This window comes from Talpa europaea (assembly GCF_964194135.1).
Source record: "Talpa europaea genome assembly, chromosome: 11".
Taxonomy (NCBI): domain Eukaryota; kingdom Metazoa; phylum Chordata; class Mammalia; order Eulipotyphla; family Talpidae; genus Talpa; species Talpa europaea.
In genome coordinates this window covers 1521143-1543243 of record NC_140078.1, presented here as the reverse complement: position 1 = coordinate 1543243, position 22101 = coordinate 1521143, and the positions used below count along the sequence as shown (strand labels likewise).

At 55.8% G+C, this 22101-nt stretch overlaps 1 protein-coding gene across 2 annotated transcripts; it reads left to right on the top strand.

Moving 5' to 3' along the window:
• Positions 1-10521: 10521 nt before the first annotated feature.
• Positions 10522-22098, top strand: NELFCD (negative elongation factor complex member C/D; the record flags this gene model as incomplete). Of its 2 annotated transcripts, none has more annotated exons than XM_084246434.1 (15): positions 10522-10608; positions 14020-14132; positions 14332-14441; positions 15096-15205; positions 16026-16133; positions 16547-16699; positions 16906-17036; positions 17658-17823; positions 18041-18175; positions 18549-18688; positions 19714-19828; positions 20914-21009; positions 21084-21224; positions 21549-21678; positions 21771-22098. In XM_084246434.1, 15 exons carry the CDS (start codon positions 10522-10524, stop codon positions 21803-21805), a joined length of 1770 nt encoding a protein of 589 aa, XP_084102560.1. In that variant the 3' UTR covers positions 21806-22098. The 2 variants fall into 2 exon arrangements, with proteins under 2 accessions (XP_084102560.1, XP_084102559.1); XM_084246433.1 differs by having other exon boundaries at positions 10534-10608; positions 14017-14132.
• Positions 22099-22101: the final 3 nt, after the last annotated feature.

Below are 22101 nucleotides of genomic sequence, written 5' to 3'. Positions count from 1 at the left end.
GTCTTCTTTCCAGAAAATTCTGCCCATTTTTTGATTGGGCTATTTGTTTTCTTTTTGTTGACTTGTATGAGTTCTTTATAGGTCTTGGGTATCAGCCCCTTGTCAGATGGACGACGCACAAGCCTCTTCTCCCGTCCAGGAGTGGGTCTTCCTGTCTTCCTGATAGTTTCCTTCACTGTGCAGAAGGTTTTTAGCTTGAGGCGTCCCATTTGTTTATATTTACTTTTGTTTCTCTTGCCTTTGGAGATGAGGCCACAAAATACCATGGAAGCCTATTCCATGGAATGTTTTCCTGAGTTTTCTTCAGTGAACGGTGTTGGGTCTGACATCCATGAATTTAATCCACGCTAATTTTCGTGTACGGGCGAGACAGTGGTCCAGTTCTAGCCTTTAGTATGTGGTTGTTCAGCTTCCCCAACCCATTTGTTGATGAGACTTTCCTTTCTCCAGTGTACGCTCTTGGCTCCTTTGTCACAGGTTAAATGTCTGTATACGTGTGGGTTTGTTTCTGGCCTCAGGCCATGTTCTCGTGACTGAGGGGTGGACACTTCACCCACGTTGTGATATCAGAGTCTCCAATGTATGTATTATAAATTGGACCTGAAACTAGGATATTGCTGTCTTAACATGGACAATTCCTTGATATAAATTTATCTTTTAACTTGAGGTTAGGGAAGGGATATAAATTTATATCCCTGGGATAACCTCAAGTTAAAAGATAGGGATATAAATTTAGGAGCTTCTGATGACCAGAAGCTGGAAATGGCATGAGGACTGGAAATGCATAGAATGTTAATCTCTTGAGAAAGGGAGATCACAGCAGCTTCCTGCTTCCCTGTCTTGCTTTCCTAAGCCTCCTCAGAGCCTTCTGACTTTTTTTCTTATGCTACTTTCTAGTTCTGGTATCTAAGACTCCCTACCAGAGGAGAGACAAGCTGAAAATTTCATTTACTTCAGTCCTTAAGTCATCCAGTAATGTTTACTAATAAGGTTAGGCAAATGTAAAACAGTATGGAATTGTCAACAGTAATTTCCAGACCAAATCCCACACCCTTCCTTTCTGATCAAGGCTTAGCAGAATAGCTCCCACAAAGAAACGTGGTAAAACAAGAAGGCCGGTCTGCCTTCTTGAGGCAGGCAAGAGGTGGCGACCGGAGACTACACCATCAATTCTAGCTAAAAGCCGTGTGGGATTGGCACAGGGACAGACACACGGATCAACAGCAGCACCTAATCTAAGCTAAAGCAGCCACAACCTTGAAATGGGGGGTGGGGGGGGTCTCGTTAATAAAAGGTGCAGGGAAACCTGGAAGGCCACACAAAAGAGAATAAAGTTGGATCACTCTTGGACTCCATACACAAAAATAAATTCAAAATGGACTAAAGACTTAGACAGAAGGCCTGCAACAATAAAATACATAGAAGAAAATATTGGCTATACCTCAGGATGAAGATATTTTTGGAGATGTGGCTCCTGAAGCAAGGGAAATAAAAGCAGAAATAAACTCCTGGGATAACCTCAAGTTAAAAGGCTCTTACACAGTGATTTAAAAGACAAATTACTGAACAAAAGAAAACATTCACACCTCAAGGGGTTAATACTGAGGATGCATAAAAAACGGATACAATTCTGCAGTAGAAAAATTTATAACCCAGTTAATAAATTGGCGGTAAATCTGAACAGACAACTCACTAAAGAGGGCATGGGGAAGGCCGATAGATATATGGAAAGATGTTGGCGCAGAACATCTTTCCCAATAAGAAGGTTGCAGGTTGAGCCACAATGAGACACCATCTCACACCAGAGAGAACGGAACATATTAAAAAGGGCTTTAACAAGAGCTCGGGAGGGTACAGAAAAAGTGCAACCTGTTACACTTTGGCAACCATTATGGAAAGTGATCTGGATTTACCTTAAAAAGTGAAAAATGGGGCCTCCTTGGTGGTGCAGGGGTTTACGTCTCAGCGCTAGCAAGCCACGGCGGCCTGAGTTCCATCCCCAGCCGGGGGCTGACCCACTGGGCGCAGCAGGCCTCTCCCGTCTCCCCGCTGCTCCCCTCAGCAGTGGATTTCAGTGGATCCACCTGTTCTGCTCCCTGTTCTGTCTCTGGGGAATCCTCTCACCCCCCGTACCTCTGGCCTGTACCCCAGTTCTTGTATGCATAAATAAGTAACTCTTTTTAAAAAAGTGAAAAAGGGAAAAGGGACCCTGCAATCCCACTCCGGGCAACTAGCTAAAGATAATTAAACCATTAATGGGGAAAACCCCCACACCTGCCTGTTCTCCGGTGTTTGCTGCAGCTCTGTCGACGACAGCTAGAACGTGGGAACAGCAAAGTGCCGGCTCTGGAGGGCTGGATCAAGAAAAGGGGGTGTATCCACACTATGGAACACTATTCAGCCACCCGGGAAGATGAAATGCTCCCATTTAGAGCAAAAACGGAGGGAGTTCAGAGCAATGATGTGAAGGAAAGCAAGTCAGAATGTTAAGGACAAATACTGCACATTTATATAGCGGAGGTTTGACAAAGAAAAATACCTACAAAAAGTGGGCTGGCCGTAATAAACGAAGTTTTCTGCGGCTAAGCGGGAGGGGGTGGGAAAAGGACAAGGGTGGAGGGGGTTGTGGTGGGGAGCAGGAGGGGAAAATGAAATTGTGAAGGATTCCGTTTAACATCTGGGTGGGATCCTTCTGGGCACAGGCAGCCAGCGAGGGGGTCAGCTTCCAAGAATCAGGGAAGCGTAAGCAATACCACGTTCTGTCTGAATAGACCTCCCGGCGATTCTCGGAGGCATGCGTAGGCTCAGATTGTGCTCTTCACCCCAAAACGAGCCTGGCAGCAAAACCCAAAACCAAACCACCCGTGCGCACATCCTTCATTTTCTACAACTATCAACAGGTGGGTCGTCTTGTTCCAACTGTGTTCCCACCTCCACTGCATTATTTTATCCTCTGGAAAATTCCCCCCAGATTCATTAAGGTACAATTGACATATAAAACTTGTATATCCTTAAGGTACACAACTTCACGCTGTAACATCTATAGAATTATACAGTGAAATAATCATCACATAGAGTGTGTTTGTGTATATACTCGTGTAGAGAAATAATCATCACAAATGAAATCTATCACCTCACTTTCCTTTCTTGTTCTTTTTTTTTTTTTTTTTTTTGGTGATGCGAACCCTTAGGATTTACCCTCAGCAAATACATTTTGCCAGGAACCGTCAAATCGCTGTGCATTCGCTCTCCAGACCTGATCTTGCATTGCTGAAACTCAGTAGCCCCTCACCAACCCCTCCCCACTTCCTCCTCCCTCCCCCCAGTCCCTGCAATCACCCATCCCCTCTGAACTTCTCAGAACGTCACTACTTTAGATGCCCCACGTAAGCGACATCTCACAGCCTTCGTCCTCTGTGTCTGGTTTACGTTACTCAGCATAATGTCCTCCAGGTCATCCCAGGTTGTTCATCCGTATCCAGTCCTGAAAAAGAAGAAAATCCTGTCGTTTCCAGCATGACTGAACTGGAGACATGATGTGACGTGAATGAGCCAGACACAGCAAGAGAAATACTGTTCATGGTGGACACGAGGCAGCTCCCATACCTTGACTACCATGACTCAGGCCGCAATGGATGTGAGGATGCAGATTATGTCTTCTATGTCTTCTCTCAAGAACTTTCTGTTCAAAATCTTTCCTCATTTTTAAAATCAGGCTTTTTTTTTTTTTTTTTGGGCTATTGAGTTATATGAGCTCCTTATAAATTTTGGAGTTTTAACACCAAACTTACCAGATATATGGTTGGCACATACGGTCTCCTGTTCATAAGTTGTCTCCTCAGTCTGTATCTGTTGCTGTCCAGGAGCTTTTTAGTTAGAAGCAATCCCACTTTTCTGTTGCTACTCTTGCTGCCTGTATTTTGATGTCATATGAAAAAAAAAAAAAATCATTGCCAGAGCAATGTCAAAAACCTTTTTTCCCAAACTAGCAACAACAAATGTTGGCGAGGATGTGGAGAAAAAGGAACTCTCCTGCACTGCTGGTGGGAGTGCAGACTAGTCCAACCACTATGGAGAGTTGTGTGGAGATTCCTTAACCTGCTAAAGATGGAGCTTCCCTATTATCCAGCAATGCCATGCCTAGGTATTTACCCAAAGGACACAGAAATATTAAATCAAAAGGGCACCTGCACGCCTATGTTTATAGCAGCACTGTTTACAATAGCTAAGCTGTGGAAACAACCCAAATGCCCAAAAACAGATGACTGGATCAAGAAGATGTGGTCCATATACACCAGGGAATATTACTCAGCATTCAAAAAAGATAAACACATGCCATTTGCAGCAACATGGATGGAGCCGGAAGGGATCATGCTCAGCAAAATAAGCCAGAAAGAAAAAGAAAAACACCGGATGGTCTCACTCATAGCAGGAATCTAGAAAACTTAAATAAGGGACCAGGAAAAAGAATAACTATAAGAAAGTAAAACTCAAAATCAACAAACAACTATGAACCAGAGACACTCTATGGGGGGTGGGGTCAGGGAGGGGAGGGATTAGGGTCAAAATAAGGGGGTTGCAATTGTATGGGGAATATACAAATAAAATTTATTAAAAAAAAAAAGCTTTTTTCCTATGTTTTCTTCTAGTAGTTTTATACTTTCAGAAATTATGTGTAAGTTTTTAATCTATTTTGATTTAATTTTTAACTATGATGTGAGATAGGGGTCTGGCTTCACTGTCTTGTTTATGGATAGCCAGTTTTCTCAATATCATTTATTGAAGAGACTGTCTTTTTCCCATTGTGTGTTCTTGGCACTGTTGTGACTCAGTTGACCATAGATGTGTGGATTTATTTCTGGACTCTCTATTCTGTCCCATTGGTTTAAATGTGTGTATTCATCCTTGATCTTAGCCAAAAGGCTGAGAAGCAATAAAAAATGTCTCTTTTTACACTAACCCCACAGTTTTGATTATTGTAGCTTTGCAATGCATCTTGAAGTCAAGAAATGTGATGCCTCCAGCTGTGACTCTGGAGCTGCTTCTTGCGGACAAAAATCTCACACAATTCCCTATTCTAGCTCCCTCTTTACAGAAGTTTCCACTTTCTCCACTAATTGCCCCTTTTCAAAGCCTTCACATCACAGAAACCCAAGTAAGGAAAGTTTCATCATCGAAAGATGTGATGGGGCTGGAGGACCTGCCTCTGGGTGGTGCTGTGGGCAGGATCTGCCCTGAGGGCCTCTCCATGGGCTGCTTGAGAGTCCTCACAGCACGGCAGGGAGTGGCCCCACACAGCAGCACTGAAGTCAATGTCCTTTGTCACCTGGTCTCCAGAGTCATACGTCACCCTCTGCTTTATACTATTTATTCAAATCAGCCACTAGGTTTAGCTCTCACTCAAAGGCTTTGATTTTCCCTCACTAATTTCACCTTTTCAAAGTCTTCACCTTGCACATAAAACATCTTTTGAAGGGGTTATGTAGGGAGCTGTGTCCTCAATTTCATTAGTGAATCATATTAATTGATGTTTTGGATGCTAAAGCCACCTTGCATTCGTGGAATAAATTCCTGCAGTAATTTTCATTAATAATGCTTCTCTGCTTGCTCTGTGTCTGCTCGATTTCCAGGGGGCCACAATGGCTATTTCCGACCATTCTGTCCAGCTTGGGGTGTGGGATGCGTCACCTGCCCTCTGTCTTCCATCATGTTTAGCCAGTGAAATGGGAAGTCACCAAGAGTTATCAAACCGTGTAATTTGATTTGTTTCTAGGTTTTTTTTTTTAAAGATTTATTTACTTATGCATACAAGAGCTGGGGTATAGGTCAGAGGTGTGTGTGGGGGGTGAGAGGATTCACCAGAGACAGAGTGGGGAACAGAACAGGCAGACTGACCAAAGCACACTGCTGAGGGGAGCAGCGGGGAGACAGGAGAGGTCTGCCGCGCCATGTGGGTTGCTCCCTGGACGGCCTGGGGATCGGACTCGTGCTGCAGAGGCTACGGACAGCTTCATAGGTTGCATCTCAACCCCTTGCGCCACCAGGGAGGCCCCTTGATTTGTTTTGAAAAAGCACTCTGGATACTTATGTTATCTAACTGTTGCTGCATAAGAAATTACCCCAAATGTATTGGCTTCCAGGAGCACCTCTTCATTCTCTCAGCGTTCCTAGGTCAGAAATGGGGAAGCGACTGCGCTGGGTGGTTCTCACAAGCCTGCGGCCCATGTTGGACTTCGCTGAGAGTGGACACCGGCTGCCCAGCTCCCTCCCTGGCTGCTGCAGGAGGCCATAGCTCCCCACTGCACGCTTCTCTCCCTCGCACCACCCATGACTTGTCCCCCACTAAGCGAGTGACCCAAGAGACAGCGTGGCCCGAGGGAAGTCAGTGTCTCCCTGGCCCTGGTCAGTCCACTCGTTAGAAGCGGCCAGCTGAGCTCAGGCCGCATGCCAGACGCGCGGACACCGGCCTCCTGCGATGGCCTGGTACTCGCTGGGTGATGGCAAGTGAGTCTCGCTGGGGGCGCAGAAAAGAAATGAAGGGACAGAAACTGCACACTGTCGGGGTCACCGCAACACCGCTGTGCCTGTGTGGTTTTCCTGATTCTCCCCCGTCCAGGCCTTCTAGGAAGAAGCTTAGCATCTCGAGTACATAAGTCAAGACATGCCGCTCTCCAGCTTAAGTCCCCACTGCCTGTTCTCCCCCTTGGGCCACCGCCGGCCATTCCTTACTCTCCTCCCTCCCTCCCCCCCCAACGCGGACCCCGCCGACCCTCTCAGCCGTGCTCAAAAGCCACTTCTTCCAAGAAACAGTCCCTAATCCTTTAAGCCAGAAATAAGATCTTCCCTTTTTGAATGTCAAGAGAACTTCATGAGCGCGCGGCTCGCAACAGGCGTCACTTCCCCGCCACATCACCCACACCTGGCAGGGCCTGCGGCCCGGGTCACAGTCGCCTTGCTTCCTCCTTGGTGCCCAGGCTTCATTTGAAGACCAGTAAGTGCTGGGTCATTTAACTTGCTGCATAAGGACACAAGGTACACCAAAAAAGAGAGGAGTTTTGCAAGCTTCGTGTTTTTGCTTTGTGATAAAGTGACAAGAAAAAGCGCGGCTGTTTGGAGAGGGAATGTGATGGGGCCAGGGTCAGTGTCGCGAGAGCAGAGTGAGGCAGCGCCGCGGTCCAGGTGGGAGCTGGGGGCACCGGGGCTGAGCTGGCAGCAGTGGAGATGGGGAGAAGGGGAGGGGGCAGGGGGACGCCTTTAAAGTGGGAACGACGTGGGCTTTGCCTTCAGATCAGATGGGGGTTACGCAGAAGTTAAGGATGACTTCTAGGTATTCGGTATTGGGAACCGTGGAGCTGGAGGGCACATTTCCTGAAAGGGGAGACCATGGAAGCCTGTGTGGGGTGCTCATAAAGATGTTGAGATGCCCACGGGGGACCCAGTGGTGAGGTCACGGGGCTATGGGGTCAGATCCCCAAGTCTAGAGGTCAGAGAAGACATGAAGTCGGCAGATACAAGTTGGTGAGTGCCCAGCAGAGCCCGTTTTCAAGATGCAGGATGGGGAGATCCCCTGGGAGGGGCAGGCAAGGGAAGTCCCAGCCTTCAGGCCCAGTCTCGCCTCTGCAGGATCTGGATGATGAGCAGAGGGATTCCGGGCATAAACCCACACACGCGCAGCTGAGAGGCAGGAGGAGACCAGGCCAGTGGGGCCTGCGGATGCAGAGGGAGAACAGCATCTGCAAGTCTCAGCTGCCATGTCTGCTGCCATGGAAGCTCGGACAGAGACATCAGAGAAGTGACCCTGACTGCAGAGAAAAGGCTGCCACCGGCAGGTACGGCTGAGTGCCAGGAAGGAGCTTGTCGTGCAGACAGGAATTTAGGTACCTGGGGCACTCACCTGGCAGGCCCTTCAGCCCCATCTTTGTGGCCTCCTAAACTTCTCCCAAGAGCAAGCATTCACCCTCAGCTCTGCTTCCTCTCAGTTACTATCAAGTCGCCCAAACTCTGCTTTGCTCCCTCCAGATCCTTTCTCCCGCCAGCCAGCGGGAACTTCCAAGCCTGTCCCACTCCTGATGGAGCTTTCAGTGGCTGCTACCAGGGGATAAAGTCCAAATAGCACTTGCGAGTTTCTAGGTCATTTGGCTCCTGCTCACCTCTCTGCTGGCCTCCCCTTCCCCCCATATACCTTTTATGTCTACACCCCAGTCATTTTCTTTCATTGTCATCTCTTGTTTCGTCTACTGTGCCTATTATTTTTGCTCTCCAGGTTCAAGTCAGAAGTGTCGGTTTAAACATTATTCTCCCAGAAGAGGTTCCTTGGATCCCTCTTTGAGGTCAAGTTCCCTGGTCTGCATGCTCCCTGTCAAGGGAGATGGCCTTTCTTTTCTTTTTTTTCTGCTATTAGCACCAGAGAGTCTGTGCCCATGGTTTACAACTATGTCTCAGCACATAACATGGGTAGACGATCAGTAAATATTTCTTGAATGGATTAAGTGAAATCAGCTTCTCACTTCCATGGAAATTCCCCACCAGAATTTTTCTTAAACAAGAAACTATCTTAAATGACTGGAGTATTTAAGTAATGCAGCTAATTTGGACATTTCAGATAAGGCTTTTCAAAATCAACAGGTCAATAATATCTCAGGAGGCAAAACCTATAGATCCAATTATTCTAAATCATTGCAACTTAGAGACTGAATAGAATGCTTCCATCCGGCGGTGCTTGTTAATCCAAGTTAATAATAAGTAACCTTTTGGTTGAGGGAAAGGCGAGTTAAATAATCCCTGATTCTGTAGGAGCAATTAGTTATACATCTATTAATTTGCCTGCTTTCATTCAGGCACTATTAAAAAAAAAATCCGAGAGGTAATAGGAGTTGAGCGGCTTTCCATTCTTTGCAACATTTTCAGAAAATGAGCCCTGAAACAAGCCAACAGCGGGGCCCTCATTAACTTAATACACTTTAATCTTGTGACTCGAAGCTGGGGCTGGATTCATTGAATCCGGAGCCACCGACTCCCACCTCCTGCCACCTGGAGACATCTGCGCGGCTGTTCTGACAGTGGGGCCCAGTCTGAGCTCATTATCCAACTCGCTCTTGTCTCCTGCAGAAACCCGCCCTCCTCCTGGGTCTCCTGTCTCCTCATGTCTCCGACACAGGCTGGCGGTCCCAGCAGCATCTCCCAGGCCTCTCCTTGCCTCTGCCCTCCCCTCCGCCTCCCGGCCCCCCATGACTCTCACTGAGGTGTCTTGCATTGGCCCCCTTCCCTCCTGGAAGGCCTCCCCACTGGGCTATTAGAAGCAACTTCCAAAACCCAAATAGGATCTTGTCATTCCTTCAAAGCAAATCAACCGTCTAAAACTCCAAGCCATTTCCTCCTTGTAACTAGTACTTGTGAGGACCTACTGTGTGCAAACTCACACTCAGCACTCCGCACACGATCACATTAAATCCTTCCAAAGAGCCGTGACTGCCCACCATGCCCTCCCCGCCCTGCGTTGTCCACTCCATCCAGGCCTCACCCAGGCTCCCCAGGTGCCTGCCTCGGCGGCCTCCGGTTCCAAGGACAGCTGGCAACCCTTTGTCCTCTGCCCCCTGTCCTCAAGTGTTCTCCTCGGTCTTGGTAGGACTTCTGCCATTTGTCTCAGCTCCACATGAGAACGTTGGGTCCCTGACTGGCCCTCATGTGGGACAGAGGCCTCGGCCACCCCTCTAGCCTGGATGGGAAGGTTTGCAAGACCTGCCCCAGGAGGAAACCTAAGGACACGTGCTTCAGAAGGTGCCCCACCCGCACAGCCCCCACCGTCTGTCATTGTTTTGTTCCCCGCTCCCTGTGGACCGCGGGGGCAGCCCCGCTTGTCTCGGCCGCTCTCCCTGCATCGCCGCCACCGACGAACCCTCCAGCCACCCCGTCGTATCATCCCGGCTCGAAGCCGACCACCGAGCTCTCCGCTCCGGCCTCCTGGGAGCGCGGGAGGCTGCGGGGCACGGCCGCAACGCCCAGGCAGGCCCTGGCCAGGCGCCGCGGGAGCCCCGGCCGTCCTGCTGCCACCACGGCCACGCGCACGCGCTGCCCCGGGGACGCCGTCGTGACAAGGGCTGCTCTTCCGAGGCTCAGCGAAATGCAGACACCTTCGAGGGCCCGACCTGGCGCTGGCCAGCCCCGCCGCTCCTGCGCCCAGGTGTCAGGTGCGCCCAGGTGTCAGGTGCACCCAGGTGTCAGGTGCCGGAGTGAGGCGCGAGGGCCCGAAGGACTCCGCGAATCAGGGGCGGAGCCGGGACCCTGATGCCGGGACAGGTGCGTCTAGCTGGAAACTTCCGGCCCGGCCCGTAAACTCCCTGGGGCCCAGGCAGCCCTGGCCTGGATCGACGCGGCACTGGGCGCCGCCGGTGTGGGCCCGCCCCGCCCCGCCCCGCCCCCAGGGTCGGCCCCGCCCCCGCCAGGCCCCGCCCCCGCCCTGCTCCGGCGCGCGCGCGCCCGCCCGTCGTGCGCATGCGCCGTGCTCGCGCGCCGGCGGGGAGAATGGCGGGGGCCGCGCCGGGCGCCATCATGGACGAGGACTACTTCGGGAGCGCGGCCGAGTGGGGCGATGAGGCGGACGGCGGCCAGGTGAGGGGTCTCCGGGCGCCCCCGACGAGGACCGCCGGTCTCGTCGCCGGCGGGCCCGCCCCGCCGCCGCGCCCGGCCCGCGGCCAGTTGGTTCAAGCACAGCCGCCCCGCCCCCTCCAGGCGCGCCCCCCGCCCGCCGCGGCCCGGCGCCCCCCCCGAGCCCCCCCGGCGCCCCCCCCCGGCGCCCCCCCCCGCGTCCTCCCCCGCGTCCTCCCCCGCGTCCTCCCCGGCCCGGCCGGGCGGCGAGGGGGCGGGCCCGGGCGGGGACCCCGCGCTGCGGCCGCCCCGGGCCTCAGGTGCCCCCCGCCCCCCCCCGCCCTCGAGGCCGGCCCCGCGCTGGGCCCCGCTGACCGCTCGGGGCAGCCCCGGCGCGGGGCACGTGGCTGCTTTGCCGCCGCCTCCCAGGGCGCCCCGAGCCTCGAGGCCCTCCGGCAGGCTGCCTCGTGGAAAGCGAACGGGGGTGTCGCGCCGCGTCCCCCTCCTGGCACAGGGAGGCGCCCCTTCTTGGGCTTCGGTCCTGGCGGGAGGGCCGCCCCCCGCCCCTGCCCGACCCCCTCCCCAGAGGCGGGAACCCCGCTCGCAGCCGGGCGGCGGGAGACTGTGAGCTCGTCCCCTAAGTGGAAATCACGTCGCCGCTCAGGCCCGCCCGGGAGACGGGAGACGGCCCTGTGGTTCGTATCGAGGGGAACCTGGGGATTTGCCTCCTTTTAAAAGAACAGAAAAGATTTATTTTATTTATCCAAGAGCTGGGGTACAGGCCAGAGGCGCGGGAGGGTGAGAGGACTCACCAGAGCCAGAGCGGGGAGCAGAACAGGCAGACTGACGAAATACACTGCTGAGGGGAGCAGCGGGCGGCAGGAGAGGCCTGCGCGCCATGTGGGTTGCTCCCTGGCCGGCTGGGATCGACCCTGCGCTGCGGACACTGCGCACAGCTTTCCAGTACCGCGCTCAACCCGCTGGGCCTCTGGGGAGGCCCATATTTGCCTTCTAAGAGCCCAGATAGGGATGTTTGGGAAATAGGAACTATGCATGGCGGGAAGGTTGGAGTGGGGTGTCCTTCGTTGAAGGGGGGCTGCAGCGAGGGCAGGAGAGGCAGGGTACAATGACCTAAACGTAGGTGCTGTGTTCCCGGAGCTGAAAGGCATCTTGTGTGGTGAGCTGCCTGCTGGAGGCGGCCATAGGCCCGCAAGGAGCAGGTTCTGAAGGGCCTTTGAGAAGTGCTGAAAAGTAGGACTTCTTCAAGGGTTTGGAGCAGGGGAAGATGTTGGGTTAGTCGGCACTGCTGGAGGTTTCTAGCGGAGTGGAGAGGCAGGTTTCTCTCTTTGAGTGCCTGGTGCTTTCCTGCATCATCTCACTCTACGCGAGAGTGTGCTGGACGTCAGCTCTGCTCATGCTGTATGTGAAGAAAGGGAGGCCACGTGAAAGTGACGTGCCCACCATCAGGAAACCAGGAAACGATGTTCTTGGGCTCCACTGGCCACCTAAGTGGTCCGGATGAGAAAAATTTAGGATTAGCTGATCTGTGGTGCGCTGGTGCTGGCGGCACCCTGTTCAGTGTCCCAGCTCCTGTCACACAGCCTTCGAGTCATGGCCGCAGCTGGGGCATGTGAAGGACCGTTTAGTCCAGTGCCTCTGTTCTGTGGACGGAGCCATCCGGTTATTTGCGCTGGCTGGGCAGACAGGAATGGCAGAGCCAGGCCTAGACCCTACTGCCAGGAGGAGTGTCATGTCTGGAGAACTTGATTCATCTAAGTTCAGCCCGTTGATCCAAAGGCTCATGGATGAGAGGGGTGTGCCGATCCTCACGCTCCATCGGACTCTGCATGGAGGAAGGAGGGGAAACTGAGGAAGGCGACAGGGGTGTCAGGAGCTGGGTTAAAGATAACAATAGGTCGATGTGTAGAACCCAGAGTTGGCTCACTGACACCTTATTAGGTGGCTTGGGGGAGGCTGTCGAGCCCACAGGATGGATGCTGAGAGCTATGGAAGTGCCAGGGGTTTAGTCCCGCTGTGGGCTGCACTGGGGAGTGTCCGAGCTGAGACTGGCCAGGGGACAGGTGGAAGGTCAGAGTCATGCTAAAGCTCGGGTGACGTCTAAACGAGAGCATCAGATTGGCTGATGGCATTCACTGTGTCATCCCTGGGAGACAGGGCTGGCAGGAGGCCTTGGGGTGTCGCTGTCGCCAGCATGCGCAAGGTCAGCAGTGGCAGGGGCAAGAAGAGCCAGCTTGGACTTACGGGAGATGTGGGGTGGGGTGAGCGGGCCGAGAAGCCGAGAACTTGGAGCTTGCAGGAATTCCTTCCTCACTGGGAGCTGTCAGGCCCTCTCGTCAGAGGGAAAGGAAGAGGTCAGTCTCGGACGTCACGAGTTAGGAGGACTAAAGGGCCGTCCCCATGGCGGTGAGAACAGACTGGGTAGTTCCAGGCTGAATTCTAGGTGTGCAGGGAGTGGCGTGACCCAAGAGAAGACCCCAGAGGATGGCACCCTTCTGCCAAGGGCCAGGTCAGCGTGCTTAGCCCATTCACCCCTCAGTTACTCAGCTCTCCGTTATGGGGGGAACGGAGCCATGGACAGTGTGTATTTTATAGTGGGTGTGGTTGTGATCCAAAAAAATTTGACTTAAAGAAAACCAGAGGAGGGCGTGTCCCGGCCAGGGATGTAGCTTGCCCAGCCCAGCCCTTAAAGCCTCACTGTGTGGAGCCCCGGCTCCTCCTAGTCCGAGAACTTCTGCAGAAAAAGCCCTGGCTTGTCTTACATCTCTGTAGGTTTTCTGGTGACCTGAGGGTCGCCAGAATACTCACAGGCTGGATGACAGCAGTAAAGCCAGACAGGCCTTGGGACCCCCGTCTGCACCGTCATCCTCTGTCCTTGGATTCGGTGACCTACCTGAGCTTCCACACAGAACGGGCCCTGGTGTCCAGCCAGGCCTGCCGGTGGGGGCGAGGCGGTCATCTGTACTTTCTAACAGCAGATGGAGGGCCGATGCCTTCAAGAATCACCTCATCACTCTGCTGGGAAGTGTGAAAGGGCACATGTGATGTCAAAGCGAGGATAGTGAATCGCCAACATCTGTCGAACGCTCACTCGACGTCAGGCCGGTGCTTGGCATTTCCAGAAATTAGCTCGTGGAGTCTTCGCAGTAGCTGGGGGGGTGGGGGCGGGGGGTAGGACTGCCACGACGCTCCTTGTTTCCTGGACGAGCTGGGCGCCCGGGAGGTGGGGACTGCTGCCGGGGGACCACTTGTGACTCCCGAGCCCTGTCTCTCGGCCTCTCGGTCCCCCCATCCCACGTCACGGGATTCACAGGAAACACTGTTCATGGCACCCTTGAGCAGCTGCGCTCCTGGGGGGGCGAGACTCCAGGGCGCTTGCACTAATGCCGCGGCGGCGCGGCCGTCTCCCCGCAGCAGGAGGACGACTCCGGGGAGGGCGAGGACGACGCGGAGGTGCAGCAGGAGTGCCTGCACAAGTTCTCCACCCGGGACTACATCATGGAGCCGTCCATCTTCAACACCCTGAAGAGGTGCGGGGGGAGCCGCTCGTGCCGGGGGAGGGTGGGGACAGCGTCGAGAGAGTTTGTGGGAGACCGGAAAGTGGGGAGTGGAAGGAAGACGCATGCGAGGCACACTTCACAAATCCTGGAGCCTGCCTGTCTCCTCGCGTCCCCGCCGGGCGTTCGCGCACGTTCCGGGGGTGCCCACCCGGCTTGCGCCTTTTTCTAGGTATTTTCAGGCAGGAGGGTCTCCGGAGAACGTGATCCAGCTCTTGTCGGAGAACTACACAGCGGTGGCCCAGACCGTGAACCTGCTGGCCGAGTGGCTCATCCAGACAGGTGCGGTGTGGGTGCCCCCGCCCCCCCCTTACAAGACCTTCGGGGCACTGTGACGCTGCTAAGTTGGACGGCCCTTCTTCAGCCCTGGCCTGTGAGACTTCTGTAGGCGCGGGACTTCTTACCCGTCCCCACCTGCCCGATTCCTGCCTCTCACTCGGTAATTGAGGCGTGCGGGGCCTGCAAACGCCACTCCCCGAGCTCTCCCGGCCCCTTGCCGCGGGAGAGGGCGATGCGGCGCGTGGTCAGCGTGTCGCTCTGGGACGCCTTCCTGTCAGCCCACCGAACTGGGCGCCGTGATGTCACACCCAGTGCTGGCCGGACACTCGTCGGGCCGTCGCCGTCACGGTCATAGGGCAAGTGGGCGCTCTCGGCCTCCCTGCCCTCTGCCGTGAGAGGCCTGTGTTCCATCCACCTGCCCGGCTATTTTGGCGGTTTTCCACGTCCTCAGCCGGGTGTCAGAGGTTACTGTCCTTTCCTGTGCGCCTTTGCGGGCCTTGCCACTGAGCACAAGGCGTGTATGCTAGTTTTTATGCGCAGCACAAGGCCCTGAGTGGTCGGAGCAGCGCTGTGGACGCCATTCCGTCCACTTCTGCTGAGGCAGCACAGCCTGTCGCGTGACGGCCGCTCTCTGCCTCGCGGCTTTCGTGTTCTCAGGTGTCGAGCCGGTGCAGGTCCAGGAAACTGTGGAGAATCACTTGAAGAGTTTGTTGATCAAACACTTTGACCCCCGCAAAGCAGATTCTATTTTCACTGAGGAAGGAGAGGTGAGGAGTCATTTCTTTTTCTTACACCGGGGCCTGCGCTCTCCGGCCTGTGGTGTGTGTGCCAGGGCCGTGGCCTGTCTTGTGGCGGGGTAAGAGCTGGGGGTGAGATCAGGGCGTGAGATCAGGGTGTGAGACAGGATGCACCTGTCGTCAGAACCGCCCTTTCGAGGTGCTGAGCATGAGACAGGGATTTGACGCCTCTCGCTCCACAGAAACTAGAGTGCAGGCTGTGGGGGACGGGAGCACCCCCCTACAGGAGGGAAGGGAGGAAGGTTGGGGCTCCTTAGACAACAGAGCAGCCTCCAGAACGGTGCAGCATTGTCAGCGGCGTCTTTAAGCCACAGCTGCCCATCACTGGGGCCGCCTGCCGGCCGTGGAGCCTGCCTCCCGCGTCCGGTAGCTGGGGGGAGCCCCCCACAGAGGGGAGGTGGATTCGGAGGGCAGCCCCTGGCTTGTTAGTCTCACAGCTGACCATTTGATGGTCAGCCCCCATTTAGATGGCCCCTCCCCTGTTGCTGTGGGCGTGCAGCCGACTCGTGAGTCCCTGGTGCGTGTGACGCAGCGCCCGCGCGTCCTCCAGGCTCCAGTGTTTCTCAGGAGGTGCCTCTTGGCAGGCTCTTTGGCCACGTCAGGTCTGCCCAAGTCTGTGAGTGGCACTTGGGCTCCAGCTCTGCCACTCAGCTGCCCACGTGGTCTCACCCGCTCCCTCGCCTGAGGACCGCGAGGCAGAGCCAGGCGCGACGGGGCCCTTCCCTGCCGCAGGCCCTGCGCCTCCGCCGACGCTCAGGTGAGGCCGCCGGGCTCCCGTTTGTGTCGGCAGACCCCCGCGTGGCTGGAGCAGATGATCGCGCACACCACCTGGCGAGATCTCTTCTACAAACTGGCCGAAGCGCATCCAGACTGCTTGATGCTTAACTTCACCGTCAAGGTGGGACGCGTGCGGGGTCGGCGGGGAGGGCCGAGGCTTACTTGGGTTGTGGAGTTGGCGTTTCCTTTGAAAAATGACATTTACGTTTTGGGTAAAGGTCTTCATCCTTTCACTTAGTAAGTGTCCCATCGAGAGAGAAGCACAGAGCGGGCGTCCATGTCCGAGGGCCAGCAGGACTGTGCTTTGGGGCTGGGCTGGGACGTGCAGTTTAGAGTCTGCTGTGCTGAGAGGAGCTCTTGAAGAGCGCCGGGTCTGCCCCCGCGCCAGACACACAAGGGTGGGGTGGGCGCTCGTCTGGCCACAGGCCTCACTGTCGGGAGCAGGGCTCGCTCGCCCCACTTCCCACATGCTGCCCATGGCCACTTGCTGTGAACCGCGTGGTCCCTGCTGTTGACCTGCTCTGTCTGTGGCAGCTCATTTCTGACGCGGGGTACCAGGGAGAGATCACCAGCGTGTCCACAGCCTGCCAGCAGCTGGAGGTGTTCTCTAGGGTGCTTCGCACCTCTCTGGCCACCATCTTAGATGGAGGAGAAGAAAACCTTGAAAAAAACCTCCCCGAGTTTGCGGTAAGTGCTTCCCTCTGTGGCGTGCAACTTGGGAGGCTATTCCGGGTCCCATGTGTTCAAGCACAAGCTGCCCCTTCTGCGTTGGGGCAGAGGGTTCCTCCCAGGACCCTGACTTCCCTGCAGACCGCTCACTTCCCTGCGACCTGTAGGAATCTGATGGTTGTCTGCAGTTGGGGAACCCCCCCCCTCTCCCTGCCACTTTGCAGAAAATGGTGTGCCACGGGGAACACACGTACCTGTTCGCCCAGGCCATGATGTCGGTGCTGGCTCAGGAGGAGCAGGGGGGCTCCGCCGTGCGCCGGATTGCTCAGGAGGTCCAGCGCTTCGCCCAGGAGAAGTGAGAGGCGGGGTTCTGCTCTCCTAGCCCCTACTAGGTGCTCCCCACAAAGCCACCCGTTGCCCTCTTCCCACACCCGAAGACTGTAGGTGCCCTGTTTGGCTGAAGAGTAGGTAAATTTCCTTTTACCCTGCAAAGGGTAATTTTATATATACAGAAATTCTTTTTAAGCTTTTGATTAATTTGTAAAGTATTTGATTATTGTTCAAGTCACTGGGTTTATGAACCTCCGTTTTCATACATTGGGGTCATCAGCCGCGAGCAACAGTGGTCCTGAAATAGTGACTCAGTAGTCTAATTGTTGCGCTGCAGTCATATTTTAAAGAACAAAGTTAGCCCTAATTAGCTTTGTTTTCTCCTAATGGAATCTTAAGATATTTTAAAAGCGTGTGGTTTCTTTTAGAAAGTCTGTAAGCTGTAGTTGAATCATTCTTTCCCAATTAACTCTAAATGTTGTTTTCATGGCTCAGTGAGTCAGTATGCGAGTGAGTGACAGAAATATGAAAAACACAACAGGATCCCGACCACTCCAAGAATTAAGTATGAAGGAAGGAAGGAAGGGGAGAGGGCAGGGAGCAGGGACCCGCCGTCCTGACGACGGGGCATACGGTTGTCACGCAGAGGCCACGACGCCAGTCAGATCACACTGGCGCTGGGCACGGCCGCCTCCTACCCCAGGGCCTGCCAGGCCCTCGGCGCCATGTTATCCAAAGGAGCCCTGAACCCCGCCGACATCACCGTCCTCTTCAAGATGTTCACGAGCATGGACCCGCCTCCTGTCGAGCTTGTAAGCGGCTTCCGTTGGGTGGGGTGGGACTCCCCGCCATGCCGGTTGGAAGGGCTGCTCTGGAAAGTCTGTTCCTCTGATTCCGGCACGGTCTCAGCCCTTGATGCGCTGAGCGCTGTGGGCGGGGGCCGGGCGACTCGCTCCCTCTGAGTGTGTCCGGACTCGCCTGCCGTGTTTCTCCTGCGTCCTCTTCAACGAGGGGGGTGTGTGTCCTTAGATCCGGGTGCCGGCCTTCCTGGACCTGTTCATGCAGTCACTCTTCAAGCCGGGGGCCAGGATCAACCAGGACCACAAGCACAAGTACATCCACATCCTGGCCTACGCAGCGAGCGTGGTGGAGACCTGGAAGAAGGTACCGGCGCTGACACTCCCCGACGCGAGGGGAGAAGCGGTCTCATGTCTCCGGTAGCGTTTGGAACTCTTGGCTGCGAGAAGTGATACGCTCCTCTAGGGTCAGGCGTGATTTTACAGTGTTTGTGCATAACATCGTCAGAGCGCTGAGTGTCCAGAAAACACTCAGCATCCATCCAGCACCTCATAGTTTGAAGCGTGGCTAAAGAGACGCACCTGACTCCCTCGGGCGCCGACGCTGGTTCGGGCTTCTGCTCCTCTCTGCCCCGCGTCTGGATCTTGCCCTCTGGGGGAGGGACGGCGACGGCAGGCAGGAGCGGGCGTCTGGCCGGGGGTTGCATCCCTCAGGAGTCGCTGACTTTGTGTGTTTGCAGAACAAGCGCGTGAGCATTAATAAAGACGAGCTGAAGTCCACGTCGAAAGCCGTCGAGACCGTTCACAACCTGTGCTGCAACGAGAACAAAGGGGCCTCGGAGCTGGTGGCGGAGCTGAGCACGCTGTACCAGTGCATCAGGTGGGCAGGCTGGCCCTGGCGGGGGCCCTTGGCAGGACGCGTTTCCGTTTTCATGGTAGAGGGTTAAAAAAAAAAAAACTTCAGAGATGCTCCGTTTATCCTCTCCTTCCGAAACAGGCCTCACGCCGTCGCGACGAGTCGCTTCCCGTCGTGTCAGGCACGGCGCGTTTCCCCGTTAGACGTGGAAAGAGGAGAGCGTTCAAAGTTAGAAAAATTGATTTGAAAAAAGGCCTCTCTCTAGGGAAAGGGAGACAACACAGTGCTGTTTAGGGACCAGCGACTTGTCACGCCGGCGACAGCGTCCGCCTTTGTGGGGGAGTCTTGCCAGCCGGGTCCTCCCGTAGGCACGCGACGCTTTCCTGCTCATTTGCAGCGGGGACGGAAGGGTTTGCTCGAGTCAGCCTTGGCCCCCTCGGCCAGGCCCCTGGCGCGCTCAGGCCTGTTCTCGGGCCTGCAGAGCGGCTGGAAGTGCACCGACTTCAGCGTCGGGCGTTTGCGCGCGGGGAAGGGACTCGGTCTTGCCGGACTGTTCTCGAGGAAGGGCTCCCTGGCCAGGTGTCCTGCGAACGGGGTTGAAGCCAGGCCGCGTGCCCGCTGGTGGAGGACCGCGCTGAGATGCGGCTGTCCGTCCCCGCCGCGGAGCGCTGGCCGCCGTGGGGAGAGATGAGCGTGGGGAGAGATGAGCGCGGCCGTCTCCAGCAAACCGGGAGGCGGGAGGGAAGGCGCACAGGAGGGCGAGTAGGACAAGGACAGACGCTGGCTGCTCATGGAGCGGGCGAGGCAGCAAAGCAAAATACTTCCAAAAACTAGTGGACCCTAGTGATGCTGCGGCTAAGAGGGCGAGGAGAGGAGTCCGGGCCTAAGGGATGACGGCGCGGGGTAAAGGCTGTCACCGTGGAGCTCTCGCTCTTTAATTTTTAAGACAAAGAAACCCGAGTCCGAGACCGAGGGGTAGACTGTCCTCGCCCGCAGTGCGCGGGCTGCGTTGCGAGCTTTGTCTTGAGCGCCCGCCTCTTCGCCTGCAGGTTTCCCGTGGTGGCGATGGGCGTGCTGAAGTGGGTGGACTGGACGGTGTCCGAGCCCAGGTACTTCCAGCTGCAGACCGACCACACCCCGGTGCACCTGGCTCTGCTCGACGAGGTAGGCGGCTCGGGGCGTGTGGCCCCGCTGTGCCCGGCCTTGTGCTGCCGAGCCCGTGTGACGCCGCAGCCGGCAGTGAGCGCAGATGCTCTTTTTAATGTTGCAGATTTCTTTCCATCAGATTTTACGGGTTTACCAGTCATTCACAACACCATCCCTTCAGGGGTGAACGTGACACCTCCGTGTGTGCAGATGCCTTATGCATCCCCCGCCCCTGCCCCCCTGACTCCAGGGCCCGTCTTACCAGCTCCCGCTCCCCCGCCCCTTCCCCCTCTGTCTCCCCTGGGGCTTCTGCTGTGGCATCCGAGCCCAGTGGCGTGTGAGCTTGTTCTTTGGCTTTTTCTAATCCACACGAGTCTCTTCCTGAGCGCCGCCCCCGCAGGGCTCATCTGTGCTGTCACGGGAGGCGAGGGCCCCTCCCCTCAGCCAGCGGGCCAGTGTCCCGTCGAGAGTGTGCACACCCTCCTCGTCCAGCCTTGTCCAGGCATCTAGGTGATCCCACGTCTCTGTGCCCAACCGCGGGGTGAGAGTGTGGGGCGTGGGTGGCGTCTGTGCAGATGAGCGCTCCCAGGTTCTGTGGTCAGTACCTGCGCGTGGAGAGACGGGGGCGTGCACTGTTGGCAGTTTGAGTTTTTGAAGGCACCTCCGCACTGTTCCCCCGGAGGCCGCACCAGTTCACAGCCCCCCAGGAGAGAGGGGCCCCCTCCGCCCTCCCCGCTCTGCCACGGCCCATCTTCTCACAGATGTGACGGTGCTTGTGGCTTTGCGCGGCCTTTCTCTTCTCGTGAGTGGTGGCGCACGTTTCTGGGCCTGCGGCCATCTGCACGTCTTCAAAAGACACTCTTCAGAGCTCTTCCCGGCCTGCACGAAGACTTTCCTTTTAAGAAATGAGTTTCGCTAACTCCATAGATTAAATTTTTATTGCGAGCCCCTGAAAGGACGAGAAATGGGGCTGGAGACGATGCGCCCTGGGCCATCGTCAGAGACAAGCTGTCCTGGGGTGCTGTCATCGTGCCAGGGGTCCCCTGGGTGCCGGCGGTGGGCCCACCCCGGTGCTCAGCAGAGTCCCTTTGGCCTGTTTGTAGATCAGCACCTGCCACCAGCTCCTGCACCCCCAGGTCCTGCAGCTGCTTGTGAAGCTTTTTGAGACGGAGCACTCCCAGCTGGACGTGATGGAGCAGGTGAGGCCCCCGGCTTGTGTGCAGCTCGGCGTGAAGACCCCATTTTAACAGACTCTCTGCCCCCACTCCTGTAGCTGGAGCTGAAGAAGACCCTGCTGGACAGGATGGTTCACCTGCTGAGTCGAGGTTACGTGCTTCCTGTGGTCAGTTACATCCGGAAGTGCCTGGAGAAGCTGGACACTGACATTTCCCTCATCCGCTATTTTGTAACTGAGGTCAGCAGTGCCTGGCTCACGCGTACTGTTGTGGTGGTGGTGGTGGTGGTGGTGGGTGGATGGGGGGGCAGTGCCCTTTTTGCCTTGAATTCATTTTGCACCTGAGCGTGCGCTCTTGGTGATGACGGCGACTCCGACACCTGTCTGCGGGGACTGTTTGTTGTGGTTCACCTGCGTTTCCGCCTGGGCGTCTGAATGCTGGAGACCGGCCTTGTCGGCGGGGGGGAGGGGGACATTTTCTCCAAACTGACTCCTGTCCTGTCGGCACCTGGGTGCGCTGGGCTGGGGGCCATGCGGGGGCCTGACCTGCTGCTGTCCCCATAGGTCCTGGATGTCATCGCCCCGCCGTACACCTCTGACTTTGTGCAGCTTTTCCTCCCCATCTTGGAAAACGACAGCATCGCAGGCACCATTAAAACAGAAGGGGAGCACGACCCCGTGACGGAGTTCATAGGTGGGGCTGCCGAGCCGTCCCGCGGCTGCTTTGCTTTGCCTCCTGCCGTCCCGCGTCTAACCCAGTGCCCGTTCTCCTTCTCTTCCCTAAAGCTCACTGCAAGTCTAACTTCATCCTGGTGAACTAACGCAGCGCCCTCCCGACGACGTGGAACATGCCAGGGCCTGACGTGAGGAGGCTCAGTGAGCCTCTCAGAGATGGGTGCAGCCAGAGGAAGGGGCTTTCTAAGAAGGGAAATGTTCGCGATTATGTGGGAAAAGCTGCTGTTACGAGGGGCCCACCCGGGCTGGCCCCCGCCGCCGTCTGCACATTCGTCTCCCCAGTAGCAGGCCCTGGATCCCACTGCCTGCGAGGCCCACCTGGCCGGCCGCCCGGGGGCCTACACGAACCACTTTCAAGAACTTGTAATTGTTTAATTTTCCC